Source organism: Panulirus ornatus, chromosome 69, assembly GCF_036320965.1.
Source record: "Panulirus ornatus isolate Po-2019 chromosome 69, ASM3632096v1, whole genome shotgun sequence".
Taxonomy (NCBI): domain Eukaryota; kingdom Metazoa; phylum Arthropoda; class Malacostraca; order Decapoda; family Palinuridae; genus Panulirus; species Panulirus ornatus.
The window spans coordinates 19,727,767-19,755,575 of record NC_092292.1 but is presented as its reverse complement, the minus strand read 5'-3'; the positions used below and the strand labels follow the sequence as shown (position 1 = coordinate 19,755,575).

The following is a 27,809-nucleotide window of genomic DNA, read 5'->3' as shown; positions in this document are numbered from 1 at the left end:
TGCAAATCCCTTAAGATTCTGCTCCTATATACTAATGAACTATGTACAATGAAAGTATCATACTAGAAACAAAGATGAAATATATCTATCTATCCACTCCCATTTTAATGGGGTGGATTAGGTAAAAAGAGCCACCACAACACATCCCCAACCTATGTGCTCAGCAAGTTAGAGTAAAACATGGTCTTCCAAATCTATAAAAGTGATTCTTATTATTACACTTTACAACTAAGTTGATTCATCCATGTGAGACAATTAATATCAATTCAACACATAAATGCTTCCACTGAATTTGATCCCAAAAAATTCCTCTGGTTCAAATAATCCTGCTGTGCTACACTTTGACAACAATGGGCTTTATAAGTGCCTTTTGTATCACATCTTCCTTTCTCAATGATTATGTCAAACATACCATTTTACATTACCTTCATATATTACACACTCAATAAACAGATGATCATATTCTCATCATGAGGTATCGTTTACCTATCATATCTTAACACGGTAAGCAACTGCCAGAATCTCTCAGGCAACCATTCAATAATCATCTAGCCTTTATGGAACATTACATGTGCTGAATTCATTCACACTCGTCTAATATAAATGATATGAATATAACTTATAGGCACCATAAAAAGCTGAAAAGGGAAGAATCTGGTTGGATGAAAAAAAAGATATAAATGACAATTATACATAAAAGAAAGGCTTAAAGTTATTACAGACAAGTGACAGAAATTAGGACCATAAACTGTACATTACAAACAGAATGCAGAAGAAATTCAGAACCAATAAGAAAGTTTCTGAGAAAACAAGAAAAAATCAAGGATACTACTGGCCCATTATCAAATGATAACAGCACATTGATTAGTGACAATAAGAAAGTAGCTTTCCCTCTAAAAAAAATTCTGACTTGGTGTTTATTCATTAATGATTTGTCTAACATACCACAGGCACAAAAAATACTTCTGGCCAACAAAAATCCAAACTCTGCAGAGACACTGAAAATTTTGGATGCCACAAAGTACTTACAAGTCTAAACAAAGTAAAATGAGATAAATCAACTGGTACAAATGATGTCTCCCTAAAAATTGTACAAGAAGCTACTAGCCAGCATTTAACTTTTCCAATTACCAAAGTATTCGACAAATTACTGCATAAAAGGAAACTGCCAAATGACTTGAAGCTAATTAATATAACACATCTTCAAAAAAAGGAATTCAATTCTAGATAAAGTATTAGAAATAATAACTGATGACAAAATCGTTTAACTCTTAAAAGAAAACTGACTGATAACCCAATCATCAACATTGTTCTGGAATAAAGGCTATGCTTAACGAATCTGAATTTTCTTGGTTATATATATGATAAGTGGGACTCCAAAAACACCCTCTGATGTTATATAATTGGACTTTCTTAAAGCTTTAGATAATATACCTTCTAAAAGACTGCTACATATTTGTTATATAACTGTTAAAGCTCACAGCATAAGAGATCAAACCTATACATGGATAGAAGATCGGCTCTCAGAAATGAAACAAAGAGAGGTATTAAATGGTGAAGTATCTAAATGGCTTCACATATCCAGTGGAACTCTAACAGGCTCAGTCATAGGATCAACAACCTTGACAGGATGCACCAGAAAAATCTCAAAACTTACCAAATATATGAAATAAAGAAACAGCCATTTCAAAGGAAGACTGCCTGAAGATTCAGGGGGATTATCTAACTTGTAGAGTGGAAAGAGAAATTAAAGCTGATTTCATTGTAGAAAAATGCAAAATAATGAACTTTGGTACCAAAAACATAAATAATGAATACAAAATGCTTGGCAAACCAAAACTACAAATTAAGGAAGAAAGGTCCTTCAAGTAATTATCACAAATGACCTTAGATAAGATACATAATGCCCAGTTGCACACAATAAAACCAACAAAATGTTTTTTGTTAAGTTCCATAGCTAGAAATAAAAACTAAAAAACAAAGGATACGATACTCACCCTTAATGATGCCCTGATTTGATGTCAACTGGAATACTCTATTCAATTATGGTCACCAAAACCAATAAAATACGAAGACAAACTATGACAATTTCAAAGAAGAGAAACATGCTAAACCCTGCACTTACATATAAGCCTTATGAAGAAACACTCAAAGACCAACAATAACTCTCTCCAAAAAATGAAAACTCCAATGAGATCTAATACAAATTTTTAAAAATATACCATTGAAAATCTCTTTACTGAAGGCAGATATTCAAAGACAAAAAATAATAGTAAGATGATAAAAGGATGGAAACGTAACAGCAATATGTCCAGAAGTTCCTTCAGAGTGGATGAGCATTGGAATACAGTACCTCCTGATGCAGTAAATGCAAAGAGTATAAATACCTTCAAATCAAGGTTTGACAGACAATTCACCAATGTTATTAGTAAAAAATCCAGTTTACCACTAATCATCTTTCTTTTAAAGAATCCAACTGCAGAGATGTTAAGTTGATAGGGAACTTTTTCCAGCACAAACTTACCTACAAATTTCCATAGTTATTAAACTGGTACGTAACTTTTTTCAATCCAAATTTTCTTATAAAATTTCCATGGCAATATATTCCCTCATACTGCATAGTATCTTTTCCTCGTACTTTTCCTGCCAGCAGATGAGCCAGAGGGAGAGGTGGATGGGGAGACTCATGTTGCTTTGCTATCCTGCTTCTTCCATATATTTAGTCTACCACAACTGGTAACCTTTTTATGAACCATCATGTTTTTGTTATCTGTGCTTCACATGTATTACTAAATGAAGAAAATCAAAACATGACAAGTGATCATCAAAATAATGAATGAACGGGACAAAACATCATCTTCAACTACGTTACCCCCTCCCTCCTTTTCTAATATATCACCTTAATTCCTTCTTCTTGAATGACATTCAGTTCTTCCAGTGAAGCATCCTTTTCTGGATCTCTTACAGTTCGAAGTGCGTCTGGTGATAAAGCAAAGCTCACATGATTAACCATTCATTAACAAACAGCACCTTAACTTTATAAAAGCTACAGTAAAATAGTTTTGCTTTATCCAAAGACCTCTAGAAACAGATAAAGTCCTTAATCTTTGAATTCACAACTACTTACAAACTATATTACAGTATGACTCCTATTAATCATCACATGAATCTTTACTTAATGAAAGTCTTCAAATGTTAGACAGTTAATATCTAGAAACTTTAATGTACATCAACACAAATTACATCTTCACAAGCTCTGTCTGATGGGCAAAACTTATATCAGATTCATAAAGTTTCTGTAAAAAAAACTATCAGGAAGAATCTCTCACAAAAATAATCTAGTCTAGAAATACTTAACATTACAATCCCAAATACTCATTCTAACCTTAAGATTATCAGTACCCTAGATCATACAGTATTACCTCTGAAGTGATTGAAATGGACGGAGTACCTGCCTCCAACAAATACCAACAATCAGACTATGCAAAAGGTACGATTAGTACTTAGCAGTCACACAACATCTTAATAAAACTGTTTCTCTCTGTGAAAAACTTTGAAAAGAATTATCTATTTCAATCAAAAGTCAAATCATGAAGTGTGAATACAACATCCCCTGAAATCTGCTCCTCCTTGACTCGCTTCACACAGATCTCAATACCACCTATCAACGAATTATCTAAAACAATTTTACTCATTGGGCAATTTTTCAAACATAAATCCCTCATGTGGAGATTGCACATTTTCCGTCCTTATGCTCCACAATACTCCCGCCTTTTGCCAAAGTTTATATGATAACAACCTTAGATTCACAATCTAAATATCCACTTCTTACCATAAACAGCAGCTGCTACATCCAACAACTCTGCATCATCTTCCTTGGACATACTGCTGTAGTTTTTCAATGTACCTAAAGGTAACAAAAATCTGATAAAATTCCTGCAACTTTTGTTTTGTGGTTATTCTGTAAATACTTGACTGTGATTGCAACATAATAACATAGTGTATGAAGAATATAATGGATCTAGAGTGTGACTTTGATTATCAATTCTTTAAGCTATCTAATAAATACGTCAATAGCGGGGAGGGTTATGAAGATGGGGGGGGGGGGAGGAATAAATCAATGTAAAAATCAGAGACATACTTCTAGAAAATCATGGGAATCTATAATAGCCTCACCTAACTTCACCTCTCCAGTATAGGATTTATCTTAACTTTCAGCGTTTTAATCAAGATATACCTACAATTTTGTTTTCCGATACTTCACACTTCATGGTAAAAATGTGTGCAGGAACTCGTTTGTTTACATGTAAATGCAGCCAGACTCAAAAAACTAACAAAATGGTAACTTATAAGTTAGATATGCAATAAAACTAGCTTCAGATTTTAGGCCTTTTTGTTTTGCTACGATAGTTGTTTTTTGAGAATATAAATATACCTGCATAGTGTGAATTGGATCAATATATCTTATTCCATGGCATTAAATGAGAGAACAGTAATAAAGGATATGAATACCATATAGTATTCTATGATATCTGATGAGGTAATGGTGGTGAGGGTTACAATTTATAGGGAAAGGTGTGAGGTTAATTCATACATATAAGAAGGTTCACATTGTGAAAATCAAAAGAATTACACGATTTCCTTCACAATCAAGATTTTATTGAGCAATACCAACATAAATATAGTCTGCTCCTTGGTACTGTGCAAAAAGGCTGCTGTAGGGAGGTTGGGCAATAGCCAGAACTGCTGCTCAGTATGTGGTTTGTTGCCGTTGACTGGTAGTGGGCATGGCGCACAGGCTGGTATATTTCTACAAGACTAACAAAATTAGAGTTATATCTCACCTGAAAGGAGAGGTAGGGCTTTCATGTTTCTTTCATTTTATAAAGAATTTATCTTCCTTTACATTAAAAGACCCCACATTTTAGTCTTCGAATTCGCTGTGTATCCTACATAGTCATTTCACCTACAATATATTGCTCCCTATCTCACCCTACAGCTTTTCCTATTCTCCAAACACTACACTAACATTTTACATCAAACTTTCATTATGTCTAAAGCTAGATTAAATGCGTTTCTAAACAGGTAATTTACCCAAACATTTCCAAGTAACTATTATTATACAAAATGGCATTCACATCTTATCTTAATTACAACCAAATTACGGTAACCACAACTGCTAGGAGAAGTTAAGTGAAGTTTTTTCATATTTTGTCTATTTCTAAATGGCTCCCTCACTTTAAACTACACTTTTCCTGATCTTCATAGCTCCATATCAACAATAAACATTATCGTCCAACATCGAGTCAAACTTTGCCAATTTCATCACTTTCTCCACACAGTACATAGTAATTATGGCACAAAACCTGTGATAATCTAAAGCTGGAACATTGTCAAACTGATTTTTTTCCTGAATTACCTATGAAATGTGGTCTCCATGACAAACATTGAACACGCCACCTATACTCACACACAGAGGGAGGCCAGGTGTTATGGTAGTCTCATAGGACACCGTCAATCACCCTAATAGATAATTTGGTGAAATAGACATTGTTATCGGATGGCGATGTGTGAACTTAATATAATACGAAAATACAATTTCAACGAGCAACCTTTTCTCGAAAAGGCATTTCCACTGTTTCTTGTATGTATCCAAACGCAAATACGGTCAAGAGTTTTTAAGCCATGATCCAATCTATAACAATGTTTGGAATTTTGTTATCAATGTATTTATAGAAAAAATACAAAAAGTAAGTGATAAAGTTTTCCTGAGTTACAGTAGCTCAAGATTCTCGTATGCAACAATTTTTGTTATGGATTTTTCTGTAGAATACATTACATAGATTGCATTTAAAACAGTGAAGTTAATCAAGTATAAAAGTTATAAGAAGTAAAGTTAAAACGAGATATTGACGGAGACAAAAGAAGATGCTTCTTTCCAAGCTGTTGGGTGATTACAGGGGATGATTGTAGGCAAGAACGAGGTTGATCTCGTATGCCATTTCCTCTTCCTTTCCTGATTGACTCTGCGGAGGAAGAGGAGGGACAACGTTGTACAGTTGTGCAGATAGAAAGCTCTGGTGTTCTTAAATTCAGACGCAGGGAATTCATTGTCTTTGGTCTACGATAAATGCAGAAAGACCATAGCCGGGGATGTTATAATATTACTGAAGTGTTCCTTACAGATTATCGTCTGAAGGGTGCTGGAGTAGGGGAAAATAGAAGCAAGGCTTGTGTGCATGACGATTAAATTTTCATTTTGATTGATGGTGACGTAGTTGGCGGTGCTTCAGTATTGGAGGCTGTTTAAGGTGTTCTAGAGGTTTGTGTAGTCGAGTGTGTGTGTTTGTGTGTGTGTTTGGGGAGGGGGGAGGAGGATTCATCATTAATATGCTTATGGCTGCATTTTTAATGTTAGGTTTGTAAATGTTTACCCTTGTTTCATGTTACGCATGAGTATGACGTTGTTTGCTCGTTTTTGTGTCACCGTATATCATCGTCATGCATGTAACATTTGTGTGCATTTGCGAGCACGAGAGAGCATGTGTATATAAATAATTTGACATAAACCTTGTGTGTGTCACGCCCAGTATGTAAACGTTTGAAAACGTTTTGAGAACCTTATGCATGTCTTGCGTGGTATGTAAACATTTGAAAACGTTTAGAACGTTTTGAGGTTTGTTTTGAAATATATACGAAAAAGGGCAGAAACATGGAATATGTAGTAGGACATGAGAATATCGCACTTAAATGTGCACTATCATTTTACCCTTATACCTGTCGTGAAAATAATGGGGCGTCTGGCAGATAAGATGTTGTTGATCCCTGTTCAGTCTAATCATGCATATGAGAAACATTCATACTAAAGTGAACAAGAAAGCTAATGATGGAGAATTCATCAAAGTTTTTTTTCCCTGTGATTGCTTTAAATAATTCCACTTGAGCCAGTTTTAGTTTATCCTCTTTCGTTTCAATATAGCGAAGGTAAGCAATGGAAGTATGGCAAAATGGACTTCGTGTTTGTATGCATAATACTATTTTGTCAATATTTTTCAAGTTAATAGTGATAATCATATCTGGAACAGTTGCCACTTTGATCCTATGTCGGCTGCTTCTATTATGATTATTATTATTATTGTTATTAATCTTTCCCCATCCTTCCATATAGATTATCATCGCTTTTGAGAACATTATAATGATGCGAAATAGATAGAGCGTTATGTTCATGTGTTTAGGTATTCCATGCTTGAACAAATCATTAGATAAAGCGTGATAGAAAGACCTCTGATGTGAAACAAACTTTTCAAGACAATTATATAAAAGTAATACGAATGGGAACAAATTAGCTTATTACGAGTTGGCACTTATCCTTGTCTTATGAACATATTTCATGGTGGCACCATTTATTAATATCATCTATGTTCGCCATATCTAGCGTTAATGTGGAGTGCCAGGTGATAGCACAATTCTCTTCAAGCATAATCTCTGGTTTTACTGGTACGTACGAGTTATATTTAACAAAGGCAATATACATGTACTGCTTTAATTCTATGAATAGGATTAGGTAGTAAATAATATTGCCAGCTGTTATAAGTCGTTACATAAAGTTAGGTTGGAAATAATATTGCCACTGTGGTAAGTAAAACGCGATATATTCATAAGTTTAGAGAGTAGTCCACTTCTTCCTGAAACTCTGACCTCAGGGTATTGTAGAATGAGTGAAGATAATGACTGGATTTATGCTGGTTACTTGCCGTAATAACGTTACTTTAAGTGTTCCATAGTTAACTTGTTATAGATTGTTGTAAGATTAAACATTTGAATATAATTCTCAGAGTTTAGAAATATTAAATAAGAATGAGGAGAGTCTTTGAATGTAATAAGATTAAACAACTCGCTCCCTTTAGTCTAATTGTTGAAGTTTATTGAAACAACCAGAAGACTGATTTCGACTACAAAGTCTTTGTTTGAAGACATTAAATGAATGAACCAAATATGTCAAAGGTATAACCGTACTTCCGTACTAATTTTTACGCTATGACCTGTCACGAATCCGCTCAATAAGCGTCCAAACAGACGTACCTCAGTGTGTACATTTCGTATTAGACGAAGGAACGTATTTATGCTGTTTAAAGTAGTATTTGTAAATCCACTCTCGTACAGTTCGTGGTAGAAGAGTAATCAACAGACTTACAGATATCACTCTTTTGACAGGTAGGAAGAGATGTCTGTTCTGGTATTGTGTGAAAAAAAAAGTAAACTTTGTCAAAATCAAATGTAGTGCATGGCAATGTTTGTAATGTCTAAGTAAAATAATTGTCTATATCTCGTTTCATTCTTTCTATATTAGTTACAGGTCTGTAATTACAAATGATCTAAGGGCATCAAGCACATAAGGGTACCCACAAACTTTTACATGTTTACAAAGTAGGCAAAAAGAAGTGAGCTTTGGCTTAAAATTATTCACAGTAGTCATAGCTGATAATATCCCAAGTATTTTGGCTTGTAATAAATTTCAGATTGTAGTTACACATTGTTGGTAAACTGCAGTTGACTTGTTATTTTCATTCTTTTTTCTTATGATCCTCTTGAACTTTATAGACTTCCATTGACCACAAATGTTGCAAGTGAAAGGCCCAAGTTATCGTTCATTTTTACCAATATATATCCTGTCATTACCTGTATTTCACTATCCATTTGCATGTATGTAGTTATTTGAGAGAGAGCTAAATGCTAGAAACGCCACATTATATTCTCTTAAGCTAATTTTTATAATTTAAGCTTTTGAATTCAACCATGTTATCCCTTATGTGAGCCAACCAGATATAGAGGTAACTTATTTAAGCAGTTAGAAATTTCCTATTTGCTACAATTTCCTGTTTTATGCCAAACCAAGAGCCATATATATTTAGCTTCAGACATCAAGTTCTTTGATCATAGATTTCCTTTCCTAAATCCCCTCCATAATCATATATCTTTTCCTTTAATCCCCATTCGTAATCATAGATTTCCTCATAAGGTTTCCTCAGTTTCAGCAGACATGCTTCTTTATTTTCTAATATCTCTCATTTCCCCCTGGATGACAGCAATTTTACTTCTAGATTTGACAGTAAGCACACTTTGGAACTTGATGTTTAAGTTTTCACATTTTTCATTTGTCACTTAATTTTCAATCAAATTATTTACTCCTTTAACATTAATTCACTCTCTATAGGTATTTGAAAACAAGTGAAGTGGTAGTGTAACTTACCTTTCAATTATATCGTGCCACACTGTTTTCTTTATGGTCATGATGGAATAATTTTTTGTCCTTTTATATCCAGAGGTGGCAGAAGGATAGGGGCTTCAGCTACCATTTTTCATGAAGTGACAAAATAACAGGTATGTGATTTGTTAGCCTTTTCAGTGGAAAAATTCTTGCAAAATAATCACCAATATTGATATACATATATGATATTTCGTTTGATGCCACTAATTTGATCCATTAATATTAGAATTCTTTTTATTATTATTTCTATTATTTATTTATTATTTGTACTTTGTCACTGTCTCCCACATTAGCGAGGTAGCACAAGGAAACAGAGGAAAGAACGGCCCAACCCACCCACATACGCATGTGTATACATAAACGCCCACATTTGCACATATACATACCTATACATTTCAATGTATACATACATATACATTTCAACGTATACATACATATACATACCTATACATTTCAACGTATACATACATATACATACACAGACATATACTTATTTACACATGTATATATTCATGCATGCTGCCTTCATCCATTTCTGCCACCACCCCGCCACATAGTTACAGTGCTCATCATTCTATGGTCAGAAGCAGATGTTAGGATAATAAGAGCATTTGAAATTTTCTTTACTCAGGCAAAAGAAAGCTGGCCCTCTTGCCAGCCATCTTTCTTCAGTTGATTTACTCTCATTTTATCTGAAAATTTAAGTTCAATATCTTTCTCTTTCAGAGAATCCCAGAAGATATTCCAGAGGAACATCTTTGCGTTATGGAGTTGGATAACAAAACAAAATTGATAGTTTATGGCTGCTAAGGAGTGCTGACAGACATACACGTTACTATTTAAACTGAGATTGGGCTTACCATGGGCAGGACACGCAAAGATGATGGCAGTAAAAGTGACTTTAATAAGTACCGTTTGTATGAATTGTCTTCCAAAGTTGGTAAGAATGTTATGTATCTTGTTTTCTGTTGGGGATGTCCTAAACCTGCGACAATGTCCCTCAGGGAATTTCTTGTCTCTAGGAAGGGAATGTCCAACAATGAATTTAAACGTAGATTTGACAAGTCACAGAGGGAGAAAATTGACAATGATCCTTCAGGCAGTACATATGATGTCACTTTGCTCTTTGCATGTATTCAAGTAGGGTGTTCAGACCTGGTCCCTGTGGGAAATGAGGCCTGGATCACTCATGATGAGTCAAAATTGGAATATTTTCTTCAGGCTATAAAGAACTTCAGAAATGAAATTGCTCATAGCACTGGAGAAAACATGACACAATTAGAAATTTTTGCAAAGATTGAAGAAATACGGATTATGTTTACAAAGACTATAGAACTGGCAGGGTTAAAGTATCAACAGCCACGGCAAGAGATTGAAAGTCATGTAAGTCATCTCAATGAGAGTTTAAATGATACTCGCGACACTCCCCTTTCTCCTGTTGATTTTAAACAGTACAGCCAAGAAATTTTGACTCAGAGATCTCATTTGAAGAAGTTAGTAAACTCCAGAGGTAAAGATGAACTCAAGGCGGCATATAGTGTAGAGTCACAAATAGACCCAGTATCATTCATTTCTGGAGGTCAAAATTTAGAAATATCATCAATATTCACAAGAGTGGAGATGGTGCATGATTCTCAAAAAGATTTCAGACAGGAACCAACTTATGAAAATATTCTTGAAATCACAGACAGCCATAGAGATAAGCCATCCATTTTGTTAGTAGAAGGAGTAGCAGGTGCTGGTAAAACCACATTATGTAAATTGATTTTGTTTAGTTGGTCAAAGGGAAGTGGATTAGTTCATGGACTTGATCAGTATGACCTGCTTTTTCACATCAAATGCCACAATTCAAGCATAAGTAGTTTTTTAAGTTTCTTGTTATCTCAGCTACCAAAGACCTCTTGTCTGGTAAAGGATGAAGACCTCATACGATCAGTGCTGAACTCCAATGTTTTATTTTTGGTTGATGGTTTAGATGAGATCAATAAGTCCTCAAACAAACTGTTGACAGAGTTATTTCAAAAACATTTTAAAGTAAGTGCAGGAAACATACGTATTCTATGTACTACACGACCAGAGAGAGTTGACTTCATGGATAAAATGGTTCCCTCAAGTATCAAAATGTGCCACCTAAGGCTTAATGGGATTTCAAAAGACAGAAGGGTTGAGTTTGTTACTAAATTATATCAAGAGATGAGAAGAATTGGCCTAAGCCATCAAAATACCAATGGTCTTATCAACTTTCTGACAGCATCTACCAAGTTGTCAGAACATTTTCGGTTCCCACTAAACCTAGTACTGCTAACGTATCTTTGGGCAGTACATCCTGATGCAGTCAAACTGATAACTTCTGCAACTAGTCTGTACTGTATTATTATGGAGATGACACAGAAAAAACTGATAAAGAGACTTTCACAAAGGAAAGGTACACAAAATTTGCCTGAGAATGAAATAAAGCGACGTTGCACCAAATTTCTTGAAGCTATGTATAGAGAAAGTTTATTAGCATTACGATGGGATGCAGTGACACTGAAAAAAGAAAGCATAGATCGATTAGTAAGTGTATGCAAAAAGCTCACTTTGCCTTCAGATGATTTATTTTCAGCCTCACTAACCCTCACCAAAAGTTGGACACTTTCTGGTGTTGAAGAAGAAGTTGGTTTCCCACACAAGGGATTACAAGATTTTTATGCTTCACAGTCCATTATATTGAGCATAGGCAGGAAAGATGAAAAAATTGTTGAACCCATAAAGAATGACATCCACAAGATTTTAGAAGCTAGAAGTATTCCCATTGAAATAAGGGCAGATATTCTCCAATATGTCGAAAATCAAATCACCACTTATCAAAATGAACACAAGACTATCCTCAGGGTACTTCAGGATCTCCACCAGGAAGACACTGAACCACTTCAGTTGAGCAAATACCATAATACCCTCATACATCTAGCAGGCCTTTTATCAAAGAATGGTAGTGACATGGTGGAACAATATGCAGAGGAAATAGTGAACCTTTTAGTGAAGTCAGGAGTCAGAGATCCAGAGCATTGGTTGAATGTGGTGGCTGAGGCAGAATGCAGTCCCACAATGGCCAAAGAAGTTGGTAAGGTCATCATCCCAGATCGTTGGAAGGTGAGAGATGGGCACCTGCAAGCTGCTTCCATTCTACTGAGGCACTCATCAGTACGTCATATAGAGCTGGACATTGACAGTGATCCCCGAAAGCTACTTGGTTTTGTTGAGTTTTTACAGGAGCTGTCACAGTATCCATGTGATGTTCATCTAAACCTACATCAGCACTGGCAACATCCAGAACTGGACTACTCTGATGACTTTTTTGACCACCTCAGATCACAACATGGTCAAGCTGGGTAAATTAACATTGAATTATTCCAGGTCATATGACTAAGAGCTTTCTTGGTTAATGAATTTCTTTTTTAGGAAATATTATAATCATATATCTTCTAGGTACCATTTTCTTAAATATCTACACAAGAGAAACTTTAACAGTTGCTAACCATCACAAGAACAATTTTCATAAAATCCTTATGTACAGTCACTCATAAAAGTTCTTGGTGGTCTGTGAATGTGTGGGCCAGTGCAGTTCCCAGCCTCTTTCTGGACGGTAAGTCTTATAACGATATCATGTCCTAAGTGAACAGGCAGTTCCTATAGTTTCACCATGTATGTTTGTGTGTGGATTGTCTGATGCCCAGTACCTGTTAGCCGGAAAGGGGTGAAGATGGAATTCTACCATATGAATGGAGACCCCTACAAATATTTATGAGTGACCCCACAGTCTTTTATGAATGACTGTACATATATGAATGAATACCAATGAATAGTTATGTATAGTCAGGTAATTGTCATATTGCAAGTATGTGATTGGTAATGATACAGCATATGTATTTTAGCTTTCAGGTATCAAAAGTGATGGGATCTGTAAGAAACATTGTCAAGCTCTTCCCAGTGGTTGAGGTACTTTACCTAGGCATAGGTAAATACTATGCACAGAACTCTTTGAACACCCCATACTACTTGAAGAAGATGGTGACAAAAGCAGAAAACCTGTGTAAGAATTTGCTGAATAACTTGTGGTGTTGTTCAGAATTTTTAGTAACTTTAAGAAGTGTATTACCAAACTCTTCTTTTGATTTAGACCTGAAGATGATTTGAACACATTTCGTCTCGATGTTGATTTTTTTTCTTTCTTTTTGCTTTGTCGCTGTCTCCCGCGTTTGCGAGGTAGTGCAAGGAAACAGACGAAAGAAATGGCCCAACCCACCCCCATACATATATATATACATACACGTCCACACACACAAGTGTTGATATGGACGCAATAACAATAATCATGTGATAACCAGTAGTCAGACTATGGATGAGCTGAAATTCTTAATTCTGATATCTGTCTTCAGTTTGCTTGCAGTTAACAGATGTGCAGGTATCATCTAAATTTCATGTAATAACAGTTCAGAAACAGGTCTTCTTCACCTAATTGCTTATTTTTTTAATTAACATACAAACTGAAAGACTCTCACATTTTAGATACGATGGGTAGTCTGACCCAAGACACAGTGAATACTGTTCACCTCTTGTCAGAAACCTTTTGCTGCAAAACTGCAAAACTCTTACCTTTTAGAGATGATGGGTAGTCTGACTCAAGACACAGTTGAAACTGTTCACATCTTGTCAGAAACTATTTACCACTACTGCTAATGCTAATTTTTATATTTTGAAAGGAAATAAAAATTTCATGATAGAATACCCAAAGCCTTTAGTTTTTTATTATTACTGTGAGGGGAATATTCATGAGGATTAGGAAATGCATGACTATGAAATAAAATGTTTGGGGATGTCAGCTTAAGATGTTGTAAATTATTGCTATTCTTTGGCCAATTTAAGTGCATAAAGTGTGACCAATTTTGACAAATGATTGGCTTTTTTTTTTCTTTTTTAGATGCAAGAACAATTAATTTGACTTAATTATGGTAAGCAATATTTTACCTGAATGATGGTCAGGGAAAGTCACTATCCTTTTCTAAAGCAGATTCAAACTCCTCTCAATCTAAGATAATTCAAGTTTAGCCAAGATGTTATACTATATTTCCTTTCAGGACAAAATAAGCATAAAATTTTGGAGATGAGAATGCAATATTCACAATTTTTTTTTATTTTACAGACTTGCATGTAGTACCTGAGGTACCTTTGCAAGCCCTGACTCAGCTACCGGACAAGAGATTTCCAATAGACCTTTGGTTCTCAGGTGTGGACGACACTAATGTAGATTGGGTGGGACAAGCAGCTTTAAAGCTTCAGCCTCCAAACACGTAATTTATCACTTGTTTATTTTTTAAACTTGCAGAATAGTGTAGTATGTTTTCATAAGTACCAAAGAGCATTAGCAACTGCAGTGTTTTACATTGAAACAGTAGCCACACCAAATGTTTGACTTCTACATTGTCAATAATCTGTTTGAGTAGGATTTCTCCAGGGATTGAATTTGGGAACTCCCATCAAGGGGATGGCCCTGGCAAAAGAGTTTCCACTTATCCCTGTTTGTACATGCCTTCCTCTTGTACACAATTCCATGCATTCTTTCACCATTTCTCTCCCTATAGTACTCTTTCAGTCTGTTTCCCCTTGTCACAGGTGGTCTTCCTCTCATACCAGCCCCTTTAATTGTACTGTTGTAAACTTGTCTTGCAATCTTTCTACATACCCAGACCACCTCAGAGTATTAAGTTTCACTTACTCTGGGTGTAGAAAAAATAATTGATATTAAAAGTGTTTGTATGCCAGAAAATGTAAAGTTCATTGCTTTGCTCAAAACACTTTCTTCCTGCTTGCCTTTCTAAATTTTTTTCATGTTTTCTTCTCACAATTAACTTCCTCTTAAAACATTTTATCACTCCTTGAAGTTTGCTGATGCTTGCTCACTCCAACTCTCATTCGCTCTCTTTTATTACAGATCTACAAATATTTTGAAAAACAAATGAAAAAATGTATATTCCAAACACTACTTTCTGTTTTGCATGACAGATTCTTCTGGAGTATCCGGTTTCCAAGGAGTCAGCTCACAGTGAAAGGATGTGAGGCACTGGCCACTTGTTTGAAAGGTGTGCGTTTAGGCATTGATGGTGTGCACATATGCTCACCCAACATTACAGCTTCAGATGCTGAAAGCCTAAATTTAGTATTTCTTAATGTTCTGAGAGGACCAATGAGAGTGTAAGTATTTTATTTTTACTATCAGTTTTATGATTAAATGAATATGCCTGAACACTTGAAAGACACAATGACTGTACCCATATGTAGAGAAATGGGGCAAGTAATTATTATAATGCTTATTAGAGTTTACATGTACTATTATAGCAGATTAGTTTTTGTGGCAGGCTACAAAAGAAAGAATTAAGGTAACAAGTGATAAAGTAAACTACACAGTGAAGATATGTGAAAGGATATGGTTATTTGGGTGAAATTATTAGAGTAAAGATATTGGTTAACCCTCATGTTGTGACATCTAATATGAGTCGACTTTTGTAGATGCAACATGCCTCAAATGAGAACAAATTTCTACAACAAGTTTAGCATTTCTAAACTGCCTCGCATGTCTGACTGGGCCTCATCTCACCAACCATGCATACCTTTCATCACTTATGCCCTCATGTAATTTTTATGTATGAAATTGTGAAAACATAAGGAAATAAGATGGTATGAATCAGTACTGAAGTGTAGATAATGTAATCAGTAAAGATAAGACAGCATAAGTGAATTTATCGACCATCAGTTTTCACTGCTTCACTCACTCCATCCTGCTCCCTTTCTGTGTAGTGGCTGCCACCAAACCTCTTATCAGTCTTCCCTCTTCCGTTATCCTGCACCAAGCCACTTGACTGGGCAACCCCAGGATTCTTTCAACAACACTCCACCATGGCAGGACAGAGTTGGACAAATTATTTAATATTTTCATTTTTCATTCTTCAGCATGCATATCTTTAATCTTTGAAGGCTATGATATATTTTTGAGTTTATTTTTATCACTTTTTTTTACATCCACAACACATAAGCAGGTTTTCTGATAGCCACAGTCTAAGGGACATAAAGAATGGCAAAAGAAAGTTTGTGTGCAGAATCAATTGATCATTGAAATGCAAGGCTTTTATTAATAGAGAAGACTGTTTTGAATAGCAGGTAAAACTATTCATTTAAGGTTAGCATAAGAGGGATCTGTTAAGTCTTAATGTACACTTTGGCATTTAATGTATTGTTGTATACAGTACTGGGATGATGAGAATGTATGACTGAAAATGAAGGTATAGGCAGTCCTTTCTAGTGTGGATATGGCTTAACCACTAATGTGTTGTTACAATTTGCCTTTCTTCCAAAATGAAAGGATGAAATAATCAAAACATTCAGCCACAACAGTCCAAGCACTCTTATAATATTGAAATGTTTTGAAAGAAAAAATTGAAAATGTAGCACCTCAATTGAACACACTGTATTCTGTTTTTTCCTTGAGGTGGGCAACAAGAAGTAACCTTGTGAGCCAATAGATAGGTAAAATGTGTTGGTTAAAGTTATTTGTCAAACATTAATGCATCCAAGCAAAAATCTTTCTCCTCTTAATAATTTACTTTATGATTTGATATCAATATAAGGCTGTGAATTATAGTGATGTCTACTTTTTCTTTGTTACTAGAACTGATGATGTAAATATTTGGAAGTTTTAGTCTCTGCAAGATAATCTTCAACCAAAAAACCAAGAAGCTCATTTGTACAGTTAATGATAAGTTGAAGATACATCCTCTTCTGAAGGTATGCATCATGTTTATGGTTTTGCTTTACAGTATTTCGTGAATATGAGTTTGACATGTTTCATGTACTTGCAAGATCTAAATATCTGTTATGCTGTGTGAACTAATTCACCTTAACCTTCCCTCCCTTACTCCCCTTCTGTCTTCTTAGGGGATTTTGCATCATTCAGGAAGCTGGCTACATCCAGTGGGTAGGACCACAGGTCATGAATTATAGGCTATGATCACCCCTTTAGCAGTAGTGCTCCCGCCTCCTACACAGGGGTTCTGGGTTCAATCCTGGCTGTTGGAGCTTAGTATGTTATATGGTTGTGCGCGTTCACATGCATTATTTACAGATATAGCGCTACCTCGCATGCACCCAGGGGAAGGGGTGGCGGCAGGAATGGATGAAGGCAGCATGTATGAATATGTACATGTGTATATATGTATATGTCTGTGTATGTATATGTATGTATATGTTGAAATGTATAGGTATGTACATGTTTTGATTTTATGTCTGTATACATTGAAATGTATAGGTATGTACATGTGCATGTGTGGGCATTTATGTATATACATGTGCATGTGGGTGGGTTGGGCCATTCTTTCGTCTGTTTCCTTGCGCTACCTCGCTAACATGGGAGACAGCGTCAAAGTACAATGATAATGAAAATATTTTTTTTTTCATACATATTGGCCATTTCCCACATTAGCGAGGTAGCGTTAAAAACAGAGGACTGAGCCTTAGAGGGAATATCCTCACTTATCCCCCCTTTTTGTTCCTTCTTTTGGAAAAATTAAAATGCGAGGGGAGGATTTCCAGCCTCCCAATCCATCCCCTTTTAGTCGCCTTCTATGACATGCAGGGAATACGTGGGAAGTATTCTTTCTCCCTTATCCCTTATACATTCAGTGTGTAAAATGAATGTAGTTTTTTGATAATGATTATGACTTTAGTGCAGTATTAGTTCTGATAGGTCATCGTTACAGATGAGGGAGAAAGATTACTACCCATGTTATAGAAAATGATCATGAGAAGTAGGAGTGAGGAATGGAAGTCCTCCATTCCTATATTCTTACTAAAGATTTAGGAACAGAGGAAGAAGTTAAAAGATGATTTTTTCCTCAAATGTTCAATTGTTTCCTGTTATTTTACCTCCATAAGACAGGAAATAGCAAACATGTATGACAAAAAGTTCTAGTATGTATAGGGCAGATCCTTTCACTGTTTATAGAAATATTCATATTGTTGATCAAGTAGTGACCTAGCATTTTCTTCTCCTTCAGGAATTATCCTTGTGGGAAGTAGCTTTCCATATGTTTGCATGGGGTTCAGCTGCTACTAATTAGGAACTCAAGGTATGTTGAATTAATAGAATATATATATATATATATATATGGAGAGAGAGAATAAGTTTTGTACACCCATTTTTATTGAAAAAATAAATAAACATTCTGATGAGATCTTTATTTTTCTCTCGGATTTGCATAGGTGTTGAAGGTGAGACTGATGAGAAGCTGCTGTTGCACTGCAGTACAATATTCTCTGTTATGTCACGTTTCCAAAAGAAGATAGCCATACAAGGATATTTTTTTTAAGGGTTAGTCATCAGTTCATGGTGATACTTCACTCACGCAGGAAATAGCAGACGTATGAAATATTTTGATTTAAAATTCTCCTTAGGCCAATTTCTGTGAAAGGACCTTTGTCTTACCCAAGATCTCTTTTCAAAGAGAAGGTCTTTGATGAGACTGTATGGAGAGAATGAGTGAGGAAAGATTGACAAAGAGGATATATGTGTCAAAAGGTGGAGGGAACAAGAAGTGGGAGACTAAATTGGAGGTGAAGGATGGAGTGAAAAAGATTTTGAGCATTTGGGGCTTGAACATACAAGAGGGTGAGAGGTGTGCAAGGAATAAAGTGAATTTGAACAATGTGGTATTCTGGGGTCGATGGCAGATTCAAGTGAGAAATTGAAAAAGTTGTCAACTAGTTGTGGAAGTGTGTGTGAAAGCAGGAAGTTGAGTAAATATGGATAAAAGTAAAGTTATTAGGTTTAGCAAGGTTGATAGATGAGTTAGTTGGTATGTAAGTTTGAATGGAGAAAAATTGGAGGAAGTGGTGTTTTAGACCAAGGAGTGGACAAGGCAGTTAATGAAACTGTGGGAGTAGTGAAAAATGTGTGGTAAGTGCAAAAATGGGCATGTTTAAAGATATGATAGTCCAAACAATATTGTGTGGATGCAAGGCATGGGCTATAGAGAAGGTTGTTTAGAGCAGGGTGGATGTGTTAGAAATGAAATGTTTGAGGACAGTATGTGGTATGAGGTGGTGTGGTAATAAAACGATTGGGAGAGAGAGCTGAAGAGGATGTGCTGAGATAGTTTGGACATATGGAGAGAATGAGCAAGGAAAGGTTGACAAAGCGGATATATGTGTCAGAAGCGGAGGGAACGAGGAGAAAAGGAAGTGAAAACCAAGAGTAAGTTTGGGATCATTCAGTTCATTTGACCAAGGAATATCCTGACCATGTATCTCACTATGTTGAATCCTACATGGGATGGAGAGGAGGATTGCTTGATAGTCACAAATATGTTTTCTCAGTACACTTGGGAATTTCTCATGAAAACTTGGATGGTTACAACAGTGATAAGAATCTTAAGAGAGGATACTTAAACAGATTTGTAATTCTTGAGAAACTTCACAATAACCAGTGGTGAAATTTTGAGAGTATGTTAGTACAGGAGTTGTGTATTAGGTCATCAGGAAATCTTGTCCCTTACCCTATCATCTTGAGAGATGTAGAGTACGTAAGAGGTTTAACAGAACATTGTATGGTGTGCTGGTCACATGAGAGGAGGATCAGAGAGAGCAATGGCGAATATACTTGTCCAGTTTGACTTCTCTGAACTTTATACCCTTCACCATGTGACTGGATTTTCTGTCACATTATGCATTGTGTGTAGTTATGCTTAACTTACCATTTGACCATTTTGGTGAAAAGAGAACTTTGGAGATTGGCACACTCAGTGGATCTGGTGGCCTAGAGATATGTAGCAAGGATCTTGGGAAGCACCTGCACAGAATCAGACTCATTATAATGAAAATTGTTGAAGGCAACAGGAACAACTTAACCCAGTGGCTCATCAGTTCAGACACTGGGTCGTAATGCAAGACCACCGGGTTTTGAGATTAAGTTAAATTCAACCCAGGTACTCTCAGGACATGCAGGTAGTGGTAGGAGTGTTGGATTATTATAATAGGGCATGTTGGGTGCAGTAAGGAGTCAGAAAGATACTCCAGTGGAGCAATCTATGACACTGGTATGGACTGGTTGAAGAAGAACCTGAAGTGTCCAGCAATCTTATGGTGGAAGAAATTTTAGATGAAGAAAATGGTTGGAAGAAGCAGAGGGGGTTAAGAATGAGGAAAAAGCACGCTGATGTGGATAAACTTTTTGGCATAGGAGTGATTCTGAGATGGTTTGGATTACCCAGAAAAGATAACAACAGTGTAAGAGCAGAAGCTTTTTATAGTAGCTGGATGAGCTTATGCATAACAGGATGGCAGTCATTTTCAAGAGACTGCAGAAAAGAAAGCTTGTGAGAACTAACCATTCTAAGAAGATTGCAAAAAGGGATGGGATGGGGTGTAGGTACCAAGCTGCATGATGTGATAATTGTTTACGTAGGGACATACACAAAAGAACAGTTATTGAGTGAAATGAAAGTTCCTTCCTTGCAATGCTTGGCAAACCTGTAAGGAAAAGAGGGCGATTGGGTTGCCATGTGCCTCATAGACAGTCAGAATAACAATCATTCTTTTATTTTTAGCTTTTTACACATCCTGTACATACAGTGGCATATCATTTATAGTAACAGAACAGCATTAGAAATTTTGGTATTAACTGCTAATCCAATTTTTGAGATTCTGCATCTTCAACATTACTGTTAGCCTTTTCAAAAGAACCAATATGGCTTATAAATCGAAGAGTACTCTTGAATCCTTGAAACTATCTTAATTACTTTCACCTATATCATTTATATATATATTCCAATTGGAGACCAGTTATATTTTTGTGAAAGAAATCATAAGAGCAAATTCTGAACTTATAAGTATAATAGCATTACAACTAGAGCTTAAAGCATGAAATTATAATTACATACTTTGGAAATGTATGACCAACATTCATCTTAGCTTCAACATTCAATTATCTAAAACTAGAGACAAAACATAATTATGTACATATAATCAAGTCCAGAACACAAAGGAAACAAGAGAAAATAAATATTAAATTTGGCCTTAAATAATGATGCACATTCATTTTTTGGCATCATCGAAGCTGATATTCAAGATAATTTAATCTTGTTTTGTACCTGAACTATAAATGCATTTTTTAAATAACAAAACAAGATATTACCCTTGAATACAGCTTATATGGATTCTTGAAATTCAAGCCACTATGAAAACAACCTTCTCTAACTATTTGGTGCATCAAATATCCATTCCATACAGTTGAAATATGAAACATAAGAAAAAAGTTATTATATTCAATTGCTGACATAATCAAGCTAAACTTAGAAATTGTGAAAGTGACTTTGCCACATAAAGTCAAAAATGATAGCTTTTCATTCACTGTGAGAAACTGGGGATGCAACTAGTCGAGTAGTGAGGCAAGGAATAAGAAGTGTAGTAGGCTGGGACTCAAGGAGGCTGTTATACTCTAGAATCCTACATTCCTCATTTCACTTTTCACACATTGGTAGAGTTACTTTCTCAACAACCATCGGTTAAAATCATACATAAAGATTGTTTTACCATGCCTTTCAGTGTATGTATATTATTGTTATTATTATGTAACCCCAAAGACTCCTTTCTCATGGGCTCTGCAGCTTCAAGGCTGTGCTAAAATCAGTAGTAGAGAGAGGATGGACTACTTTGATGTGAGAAGTTCTATGATGAGATAGTTTTTTTATGATACAGCTTCCCCGCCGATGGCTTTTCACTTGCAGCATAACTGCAAGCAGGTGGAAGGAACAAGGAGAAGCAGGAGACTAAGTTGGAGGTGGAAGGATGGAGTGAAAAAGATTTTGAGCGATCAGGGCCTGAACATACAGGAGGGCGAGAGGAATGCAAGGAATAGAGTGAATTGGAATGATGTGGTATACTGGGGTCAATGTGCTGTCTGAGTACTCAACTAGGCATGTGAAACTTCTGGAGTAAACCATGGAAAGGTTTGTGGGACCTGGATGTGGGTAGGTAGCCGTGGTTTCGGTGCATTACACATGACAGCTAGAGACTGTGAACAAATATGGCCTTTTTTTGTCTTTTTCTGTCGCTATCGCTGAAGCAGGGGGTAGCGATGCTGTTTCCTGTTGGGTGGGGTAGTGCTGGGAATGGATGAAGGCAAGCGAGTATGAATATGTACATATATATATATATGTATATGTCTGTGTATGCATATGTATGTATATGTTGGTATTTATATGTATGTATATATGTATATGTCTGTGTATGCATATGTATGTATATGTTGGTATTTATATGTATGTATATGTTGGTATTTATATGTATGTGTATACAAGTGGATGGGCCATTCTTCGTCTGTTTCCTGGTGCTACCTCAGTGACGCAGGATGCAGCGATTATGTATTATTATAATAATGATTATTATAATATATATACATATGTGTGTGTGTGTGTGTGTATGTACATGGGTGGGTTGGGCCAGTCCTCGTCTGTTTCCTTGTGCTACATCGCTGACGCAGGAGATGGCGATTAAGTATAATAAATGAATAATAGAGAGAGAGAGAGAGAGAGAGAGAGAGAGAGCTCCTGTAGCTGTCAGAAAGTCAGCCTCGTCCACCAGTGGGACCACAGGTCAAGAGGTGTGGTGGTGTGTGTGCATCTTTCTTGGTTATGTACAGGATGGTTATGGAGTAAGCATTCAGTGTCTTCAGAGCAAAAGTTGCATCTTAGGCATGAGAAGTCTTGTGATATGTTGGATCAGTGTTTGTAGTGATAGAGAGATGAGAGATGTGCAGAAAACAGGTAAACACAGGAAAATTTGTTCAAGTGCTTAGGGAAGTGTTGTTCCAGATGGGTGCATGTCTGGTAGAATGTTTAAGACAGGGTTGTAAGAGCAGTTGTTCATTGCTCTTTGGTTCATTTCGAAGACTGTTTTGTAAGAGTTGTTTTCTGTGGAAGGGAGTGTAAGAGTTGTTTTCTGTGGAAGGGTGATCTGTAAGCTTAGGTTGCTGAAGTATCAAGCAGGGGTGAAATTTTTTATTTCTGCTTTGAAGTTGATGGTTGGTTATGGAGTGGCTTGGTTCTATACAATTGCAAAGAATCGAGTGTGTAGTATATCAAGTTGAGATTGTATTGGAAGTACTTTTTTTATATTGTGTAGATGTTGAATGTTTTTGGTTCCAAAGCAACCAATGATTGTTTTGGTCTCTTTTTTTTTTATTATTTGCTTTTGACAAGGTGGATGACCAGACAGGTGATCCATAGTTTAGGGTGAAGCAGACAGGTAGTACAAAGAGGATACTAAGGGATGATTTTTATCGTCCAAAATCTGGCACCAGTAAATGTTCAGGTATTTAGTTTGTTTATGGCCTTTGTGTTGATGTGTGTGATGTAAGGAGTGGAGGTCATATGTGATGCCCAGTATTGTTGGAGTTTTGTTGAATGGAAGTGGATGTTCACTCAGGGTGATGGAAGGGTATAGGTTTAATGCATGCCTGGCAGGGGTTATGAGGTAGATGGTAGATTTCTATGATGATGTAGACATTTTATTTTGGGTTAGCCAGTTTCCTAATTTAATGATGCAGTGTTGCATATTTGTTTTTCCTTGGTTTGTGTCATGGTGCAGTAATGTGACTGTGAAGTCACCTGCATATGAAAGGATTTTCATAGTGTTCTGCAGGAGGTGAGTGGAGGTCATGTAGGAAGAAAATGAAGAAGGGTGGAGGGAGAATTACTAGCTGGGAAATTTGTTGTTACAGTTTGAGGATTTTGGAGGTGAAACCTTTGAGATCAACTCTTAATAACCATTTTTTCTTTGTTGTAGAGGTTGCTTTCAAGTATTGCCTGTATGAGGTTGTGTTGGACATAATATCATTAGCTGATGGAGTAGAGTGCAACATTGTCAAGGACCTTTCCTCCACCAAGGAGCCCACCTTACCTTTCTTTCAAATGGAGTGCACCTTTAAAGCTGCAGGAGCTCTAGAAAAGTGGTACAAGGGTTCCATAGCAAACAAAGGTTTCATTAGCACTTGATTATTTAATATTTGGTATATTAACTATGTACTGGAAAACTATTAAATTATTATAAATGTACTTAAACCTTGAACAAAGTTCAACAGGATGTGAATATCGAGAATGAAAAATGTCCTTCAAACTGGTGTTAGTTGTCAAGAAATCTACTGCAAAATAAGGCAAGTGAAAATTTTTTTCAGTTCTAAATTTGTATTTGGTTAAAATCTAGTTTTCAGCTAAATGAACAGTATTGATACTTTGGTAAGCCAAATTATCTTTATGCAAGTGGCTTTACTCTTAATGGTCAGTGTTTGCTTTGGTAAAGTGTGTGAAAGAAGAAAGCTGAGAGTAAATGTGAATAAGAGCAACATTAATAGGTACAGTAGGGTTGAGGGACAAGTCCACTGGGAAGTGTGTTTGAATGGAGAAAAACTGGAGGAAGTGAAGTGTTTTAGATATCTGGGAGTGGATTTGGCAGTGGATGAAACCATGGAAGCATTAGTGAGTCATAGGGTGGGGGAGGGGGTGAAAGTCCTGGGAGCGTTGAAAAATGTGTGGAAGGTGTGAATGTTATCTTGGAAAGCAAAATTGGGTATGTTTGAAGGAATAGTGGTTCCAACAATGTTATATGGTTGTGAGGCGTGGGCTATAGATAGAGTTGTGCGGAGGAGGGTGGATATGTTGAAATGAGATGTTTGAGGACAATATGTGGTGTAAGGTGGTTTGATCAAGTAATGAAAGGGTAAGAGATGTGTGGTAATAAAAAGAGTGTGGTTGAGAGAGCAGAAGAGGGTGTTTTGAAATGGTTTGGTCACATGGAGAGAATGAGCGAAGAAAGATTGACAAAGAGGATATGTGTGTCAGAGGTGGAGGGAACGAGGAGAAGTGTGTGACAAAATTGGAGGTGGAAAGAGGAAGTGAAAAGGATTTTGAGTGATCGGGGCCTGAACATGCAGGAGGGTGAAAGGCGTGCAAGGAATAGAGTGAATTGGAACGATGTGGTATACTGGGGTCGAGGTGCTGTCAATGGATTGAACCAGGGCATGTGAAGTGTCTGGGGTAAACCATGGAAAGTTCTGTGGGGCCTGGATGTGGAAAGGGAGCTGTGGGTTCGGTGCATTATACATGACAGCTAGAGACTGAGTGTGAACGAATGTGGCCTTTGTTGTCTTTTCCTAGTGCTACCTTGCACACATGCAGGGGGGAGGGGGTTGTCATTTCATGTGTGGCGGGGTGGTGACGGGAATGGATGAAGGCAGCAAGTATGAATAAGTACATGTGTATATATGTCTGTGTGTGTGTATATATATGTATACGTTGAGATGTACAGGTATGTATATGTGCGTGTGTGGACGTGTATGTATATACCTGTGTATGTGGGTGGGTTGGGCCATTCTTTCATCTCCTTCCTTGCACTACCTCACTAACGTGGGAGACAGCGACAAAGTATAATATATTCCTGCTTTTGGTTACACCACAAATGGTAAGTCACCTTTGGTGAGGCTCATATTGTCAGTGGACAAAAAGGAGTGTATTCTTGCCAAGGAGCTTCTCGCTCCAAAGGAGTCCATCACTTTCCTGCTTCTGACTGTAGCACAGCCTTGGAGTTGCTGGGGCCTAATGAACATTAAAGTGTCCTTACGTTTGTATAATTGATTACTACAATTTCTTTCCATATTAGGAAGCATTAAATATGTGAAAAATCAATTGTAAAAAGTTTAAATTTTTCTATCAGGTTTTCAGCCTGAGACCTACATATAAAAGATGCCACTAAAACGGATACATATTATATCGGGTCTGTGACAGTGATGAAGAGTGGCATCCCCTTGTGGACTTGGCACATGTGTCTATGAGGCATGAGATGGGACGGCTCCTGTCTAGTGTGGGCGGAAGAGACAGTAGATATCACTGTTGATAGTTATAGTAAGAGTTCCTATCTGTCTAGGATAGGTGGATGTCTAAACTAATATGTAACTAAGAAGGCTGGGAATCTGAACTTTTACAAGCCAAGATATCTGGCTGAAAGAGCCACAGTTTTGGTACATGCTTATAAATATAATTGTAAACATTGGGTATTTTCATTGTGTTATTTGCCATTTACTTGAATGTTGCTATAAGATTAAAATTACACTGAAATGAAGATATCCAATTTGATTGTCACATTTGAAAGATAAAATCCAACGTTTAATGTTCAACAAGTTATCACAAATAACAATGGAACACCATTACCTCCAGTCACAAGAATCATGGAGCATAAATTATTTACAAAACATAAAATTTTCAAATAATGAGAAATAGAATAAGTCAATGTAATATGCTTCCTGTTACATCACAGTCAGTCATTGTGACCTGGAATTGTAGGTTAGAAAAAATCACATTTTCTTTAAGGTTTGCCCTTAGTACCATGAGCTATCTATACAGGTTCTTTATCAAATCTGAAATATGATGGTGCAGTGGATGGTATGCCTAAGGATCTCTGTTTGTTCGAACCTCAGGATTAAGATTAACTTTAGGACAAGAAGGCACAATGGGAAAATGCTATGTCAAGCTCTGTTGAAGGTGGAATCATCAACAGTTATAGAGTCCTGGGTTCTATTTTAGGTCAAATCATTATCAAGTGCGATAACTTCTAGACCCAGTCTCACAACAGCTGATGTCATTAGGATACTTTTTTAAAAGTTAGTGACAGCAAGCTAAGGGCTATATATTATTTATGCAAAAATAAAAATGGCCACTCCAATCTGTGACGCCTACTATTTTGACACTAATACATAGCACTTGTAGTTTTGAAAGCACTCATTAGTCATCTCCATGAATCACTAGTCCATAACTAAAAATAATGATTAATATTACAGTCGGGTCTTGTGCAGAGAACAGTTACAGGTACAATTGGCTGGTTACAAGAAATTTGCGCAGACAATAATTGTGCGCAGAAAAGAACTTTGCACAGACACGATCTGTGCGCAACAACATAAGGCGCACCAACATTGACTGGGCAACATCCTCCACACATCTGACTATACAAACATACAATCTAGTCTAAATGCCCGACATTAATGGCATACTGTATTTACAAAAATAAAACTATTAAAATGGTTCCACTCAGACAGTCAAACAGATTGTTGATAAATTGTAGATACAGCCATTTAACAAAGTTAAATTTGTATATTTTGTAGCTGTTTGGCTTACCAACAAGTGTCACATAATGTTGCAATTGGCAATTTTTTTTCTAATGAAGGTTGTAATTAACTTAGAGGCACAAGGCTGCAGCACAGAAAAAGAAATGCTGCTGGCCATTTACAGTTGGGAAGGTCAAGATGTAGATCCTATATGACCTGTGCCCATGGCCTGCCTGACCTACTGTTCATTAATATAGTTCTGGGTGGGAAGGGGCGGCAGGGACGTCTGGAAGCACAGCTCAGTCATCGTCCTTCTTCTCAGGCTTGAGATCAACCATTGCATGAAGTTCCTCTGGCGAGTAG

The 27,809-nt window shown here is 36.5% G+C and overlaps 3 protein-coding genes across 20 annotated transcripts in view; 1 reads left to right on the top strand and 2 right to left on the bottom strand.

Annotated features, from left to right (window-relative positions):
• galla-1 (cytosolic iron-sulfur assembly component galla-1) overlaps positions 1-6,280 on the bottom strand; it is an 8,636-nt gene extending 2,356 nt beyond the window's left edge. The window contains exons 1-3 of one of the 6 annotated variants that reach the window (XM_071660273.1): positions 5,959-6,280; positions 3,833-3,907; positions 2,900-2,979 (exon numbers count right to left, since the gene is read on the bottom strand). In XM_071660273.1, coding sequence (XP_071516374.1) covers positions 2,900-2,979; positions 3,833-3,884 — 132 coding nt within the window. In that variant the 5' untranslated portion in view covers positions 3,885-3,907; positions 5,959-6,280. The other 5 variants (XM_071660276.1, XM_071660272.1, XM_071660271.1 and 2 more) reach the window with 5 other exon arrangements.
• Positions 4,773-26,200, top strand: LOC139747679 (uncharacterized). 4 transcript variants are annotated; one of them, XM_071660258.1, is made up of 9 exons: positions 8,055-8,214; positions 9,324-9,381; positions 9,995-12,639; positions 13,183-13,340; positions 14,451-14,598; positions 15,311-15,499; positions 16,971-17,086; positions 18,355-18,426; positions 26,063-26,200. In XM_071660258.1, exons 3-7 carry the CDS (start codon positions 10,130-10,132, stop codon positions 16,999-17,001), a joined length of 3,036 nt encoding a protein of 1,011 aa, XP_071516359.1. In that variant the 5' UTR covers positions 8,055-8,214; positions 9,324-9,381; positions 9,995-10,129; the 3' UTR covers positions 17,002-17,086; positions 18,355-18,426; positions 26,063-26,200. The 4 variants fall into 4 exon arrangements, with proteins under 4 accessions (XP_071516360.1, XP_071516357.1, XP_071516359.1 ...); XM_071660259.1 differs by lacking the exons at positions 8,055-8,214; positions 26,063-26,200 and adding an exon at positions 4,773-4,856 and having other exon boundaries at positions 18,355-18,526; XM_071660256.1 differs by lacking the exons at positions 8,055-8,214; positions 26,063-26,200 and adding an exon at positions 7,406-7,497 and having other exon boundaries at positions 18,355-18,526.
• The window catches only part of LOC139747680 (transforming protein p54/c-ets-1-like), a 268,848-nt gene continuing 261,916 nt past the window's right edge, over positions 20,878-27,809 (bottom strand). For all 10 annotated transcript variants that reach the window (XM_071660266.1, XM_071660265.1, XM_071660263.1 and 7 more), the window contains one exon: positions 20,878-27,809. In XM_071660266.1, coding sequence (XP_071516367.1) covers positions 27,746-27,809 — 64 coding nt within the window. In that variant the 3' untranslated portion in view covers positions 20,878-27,745.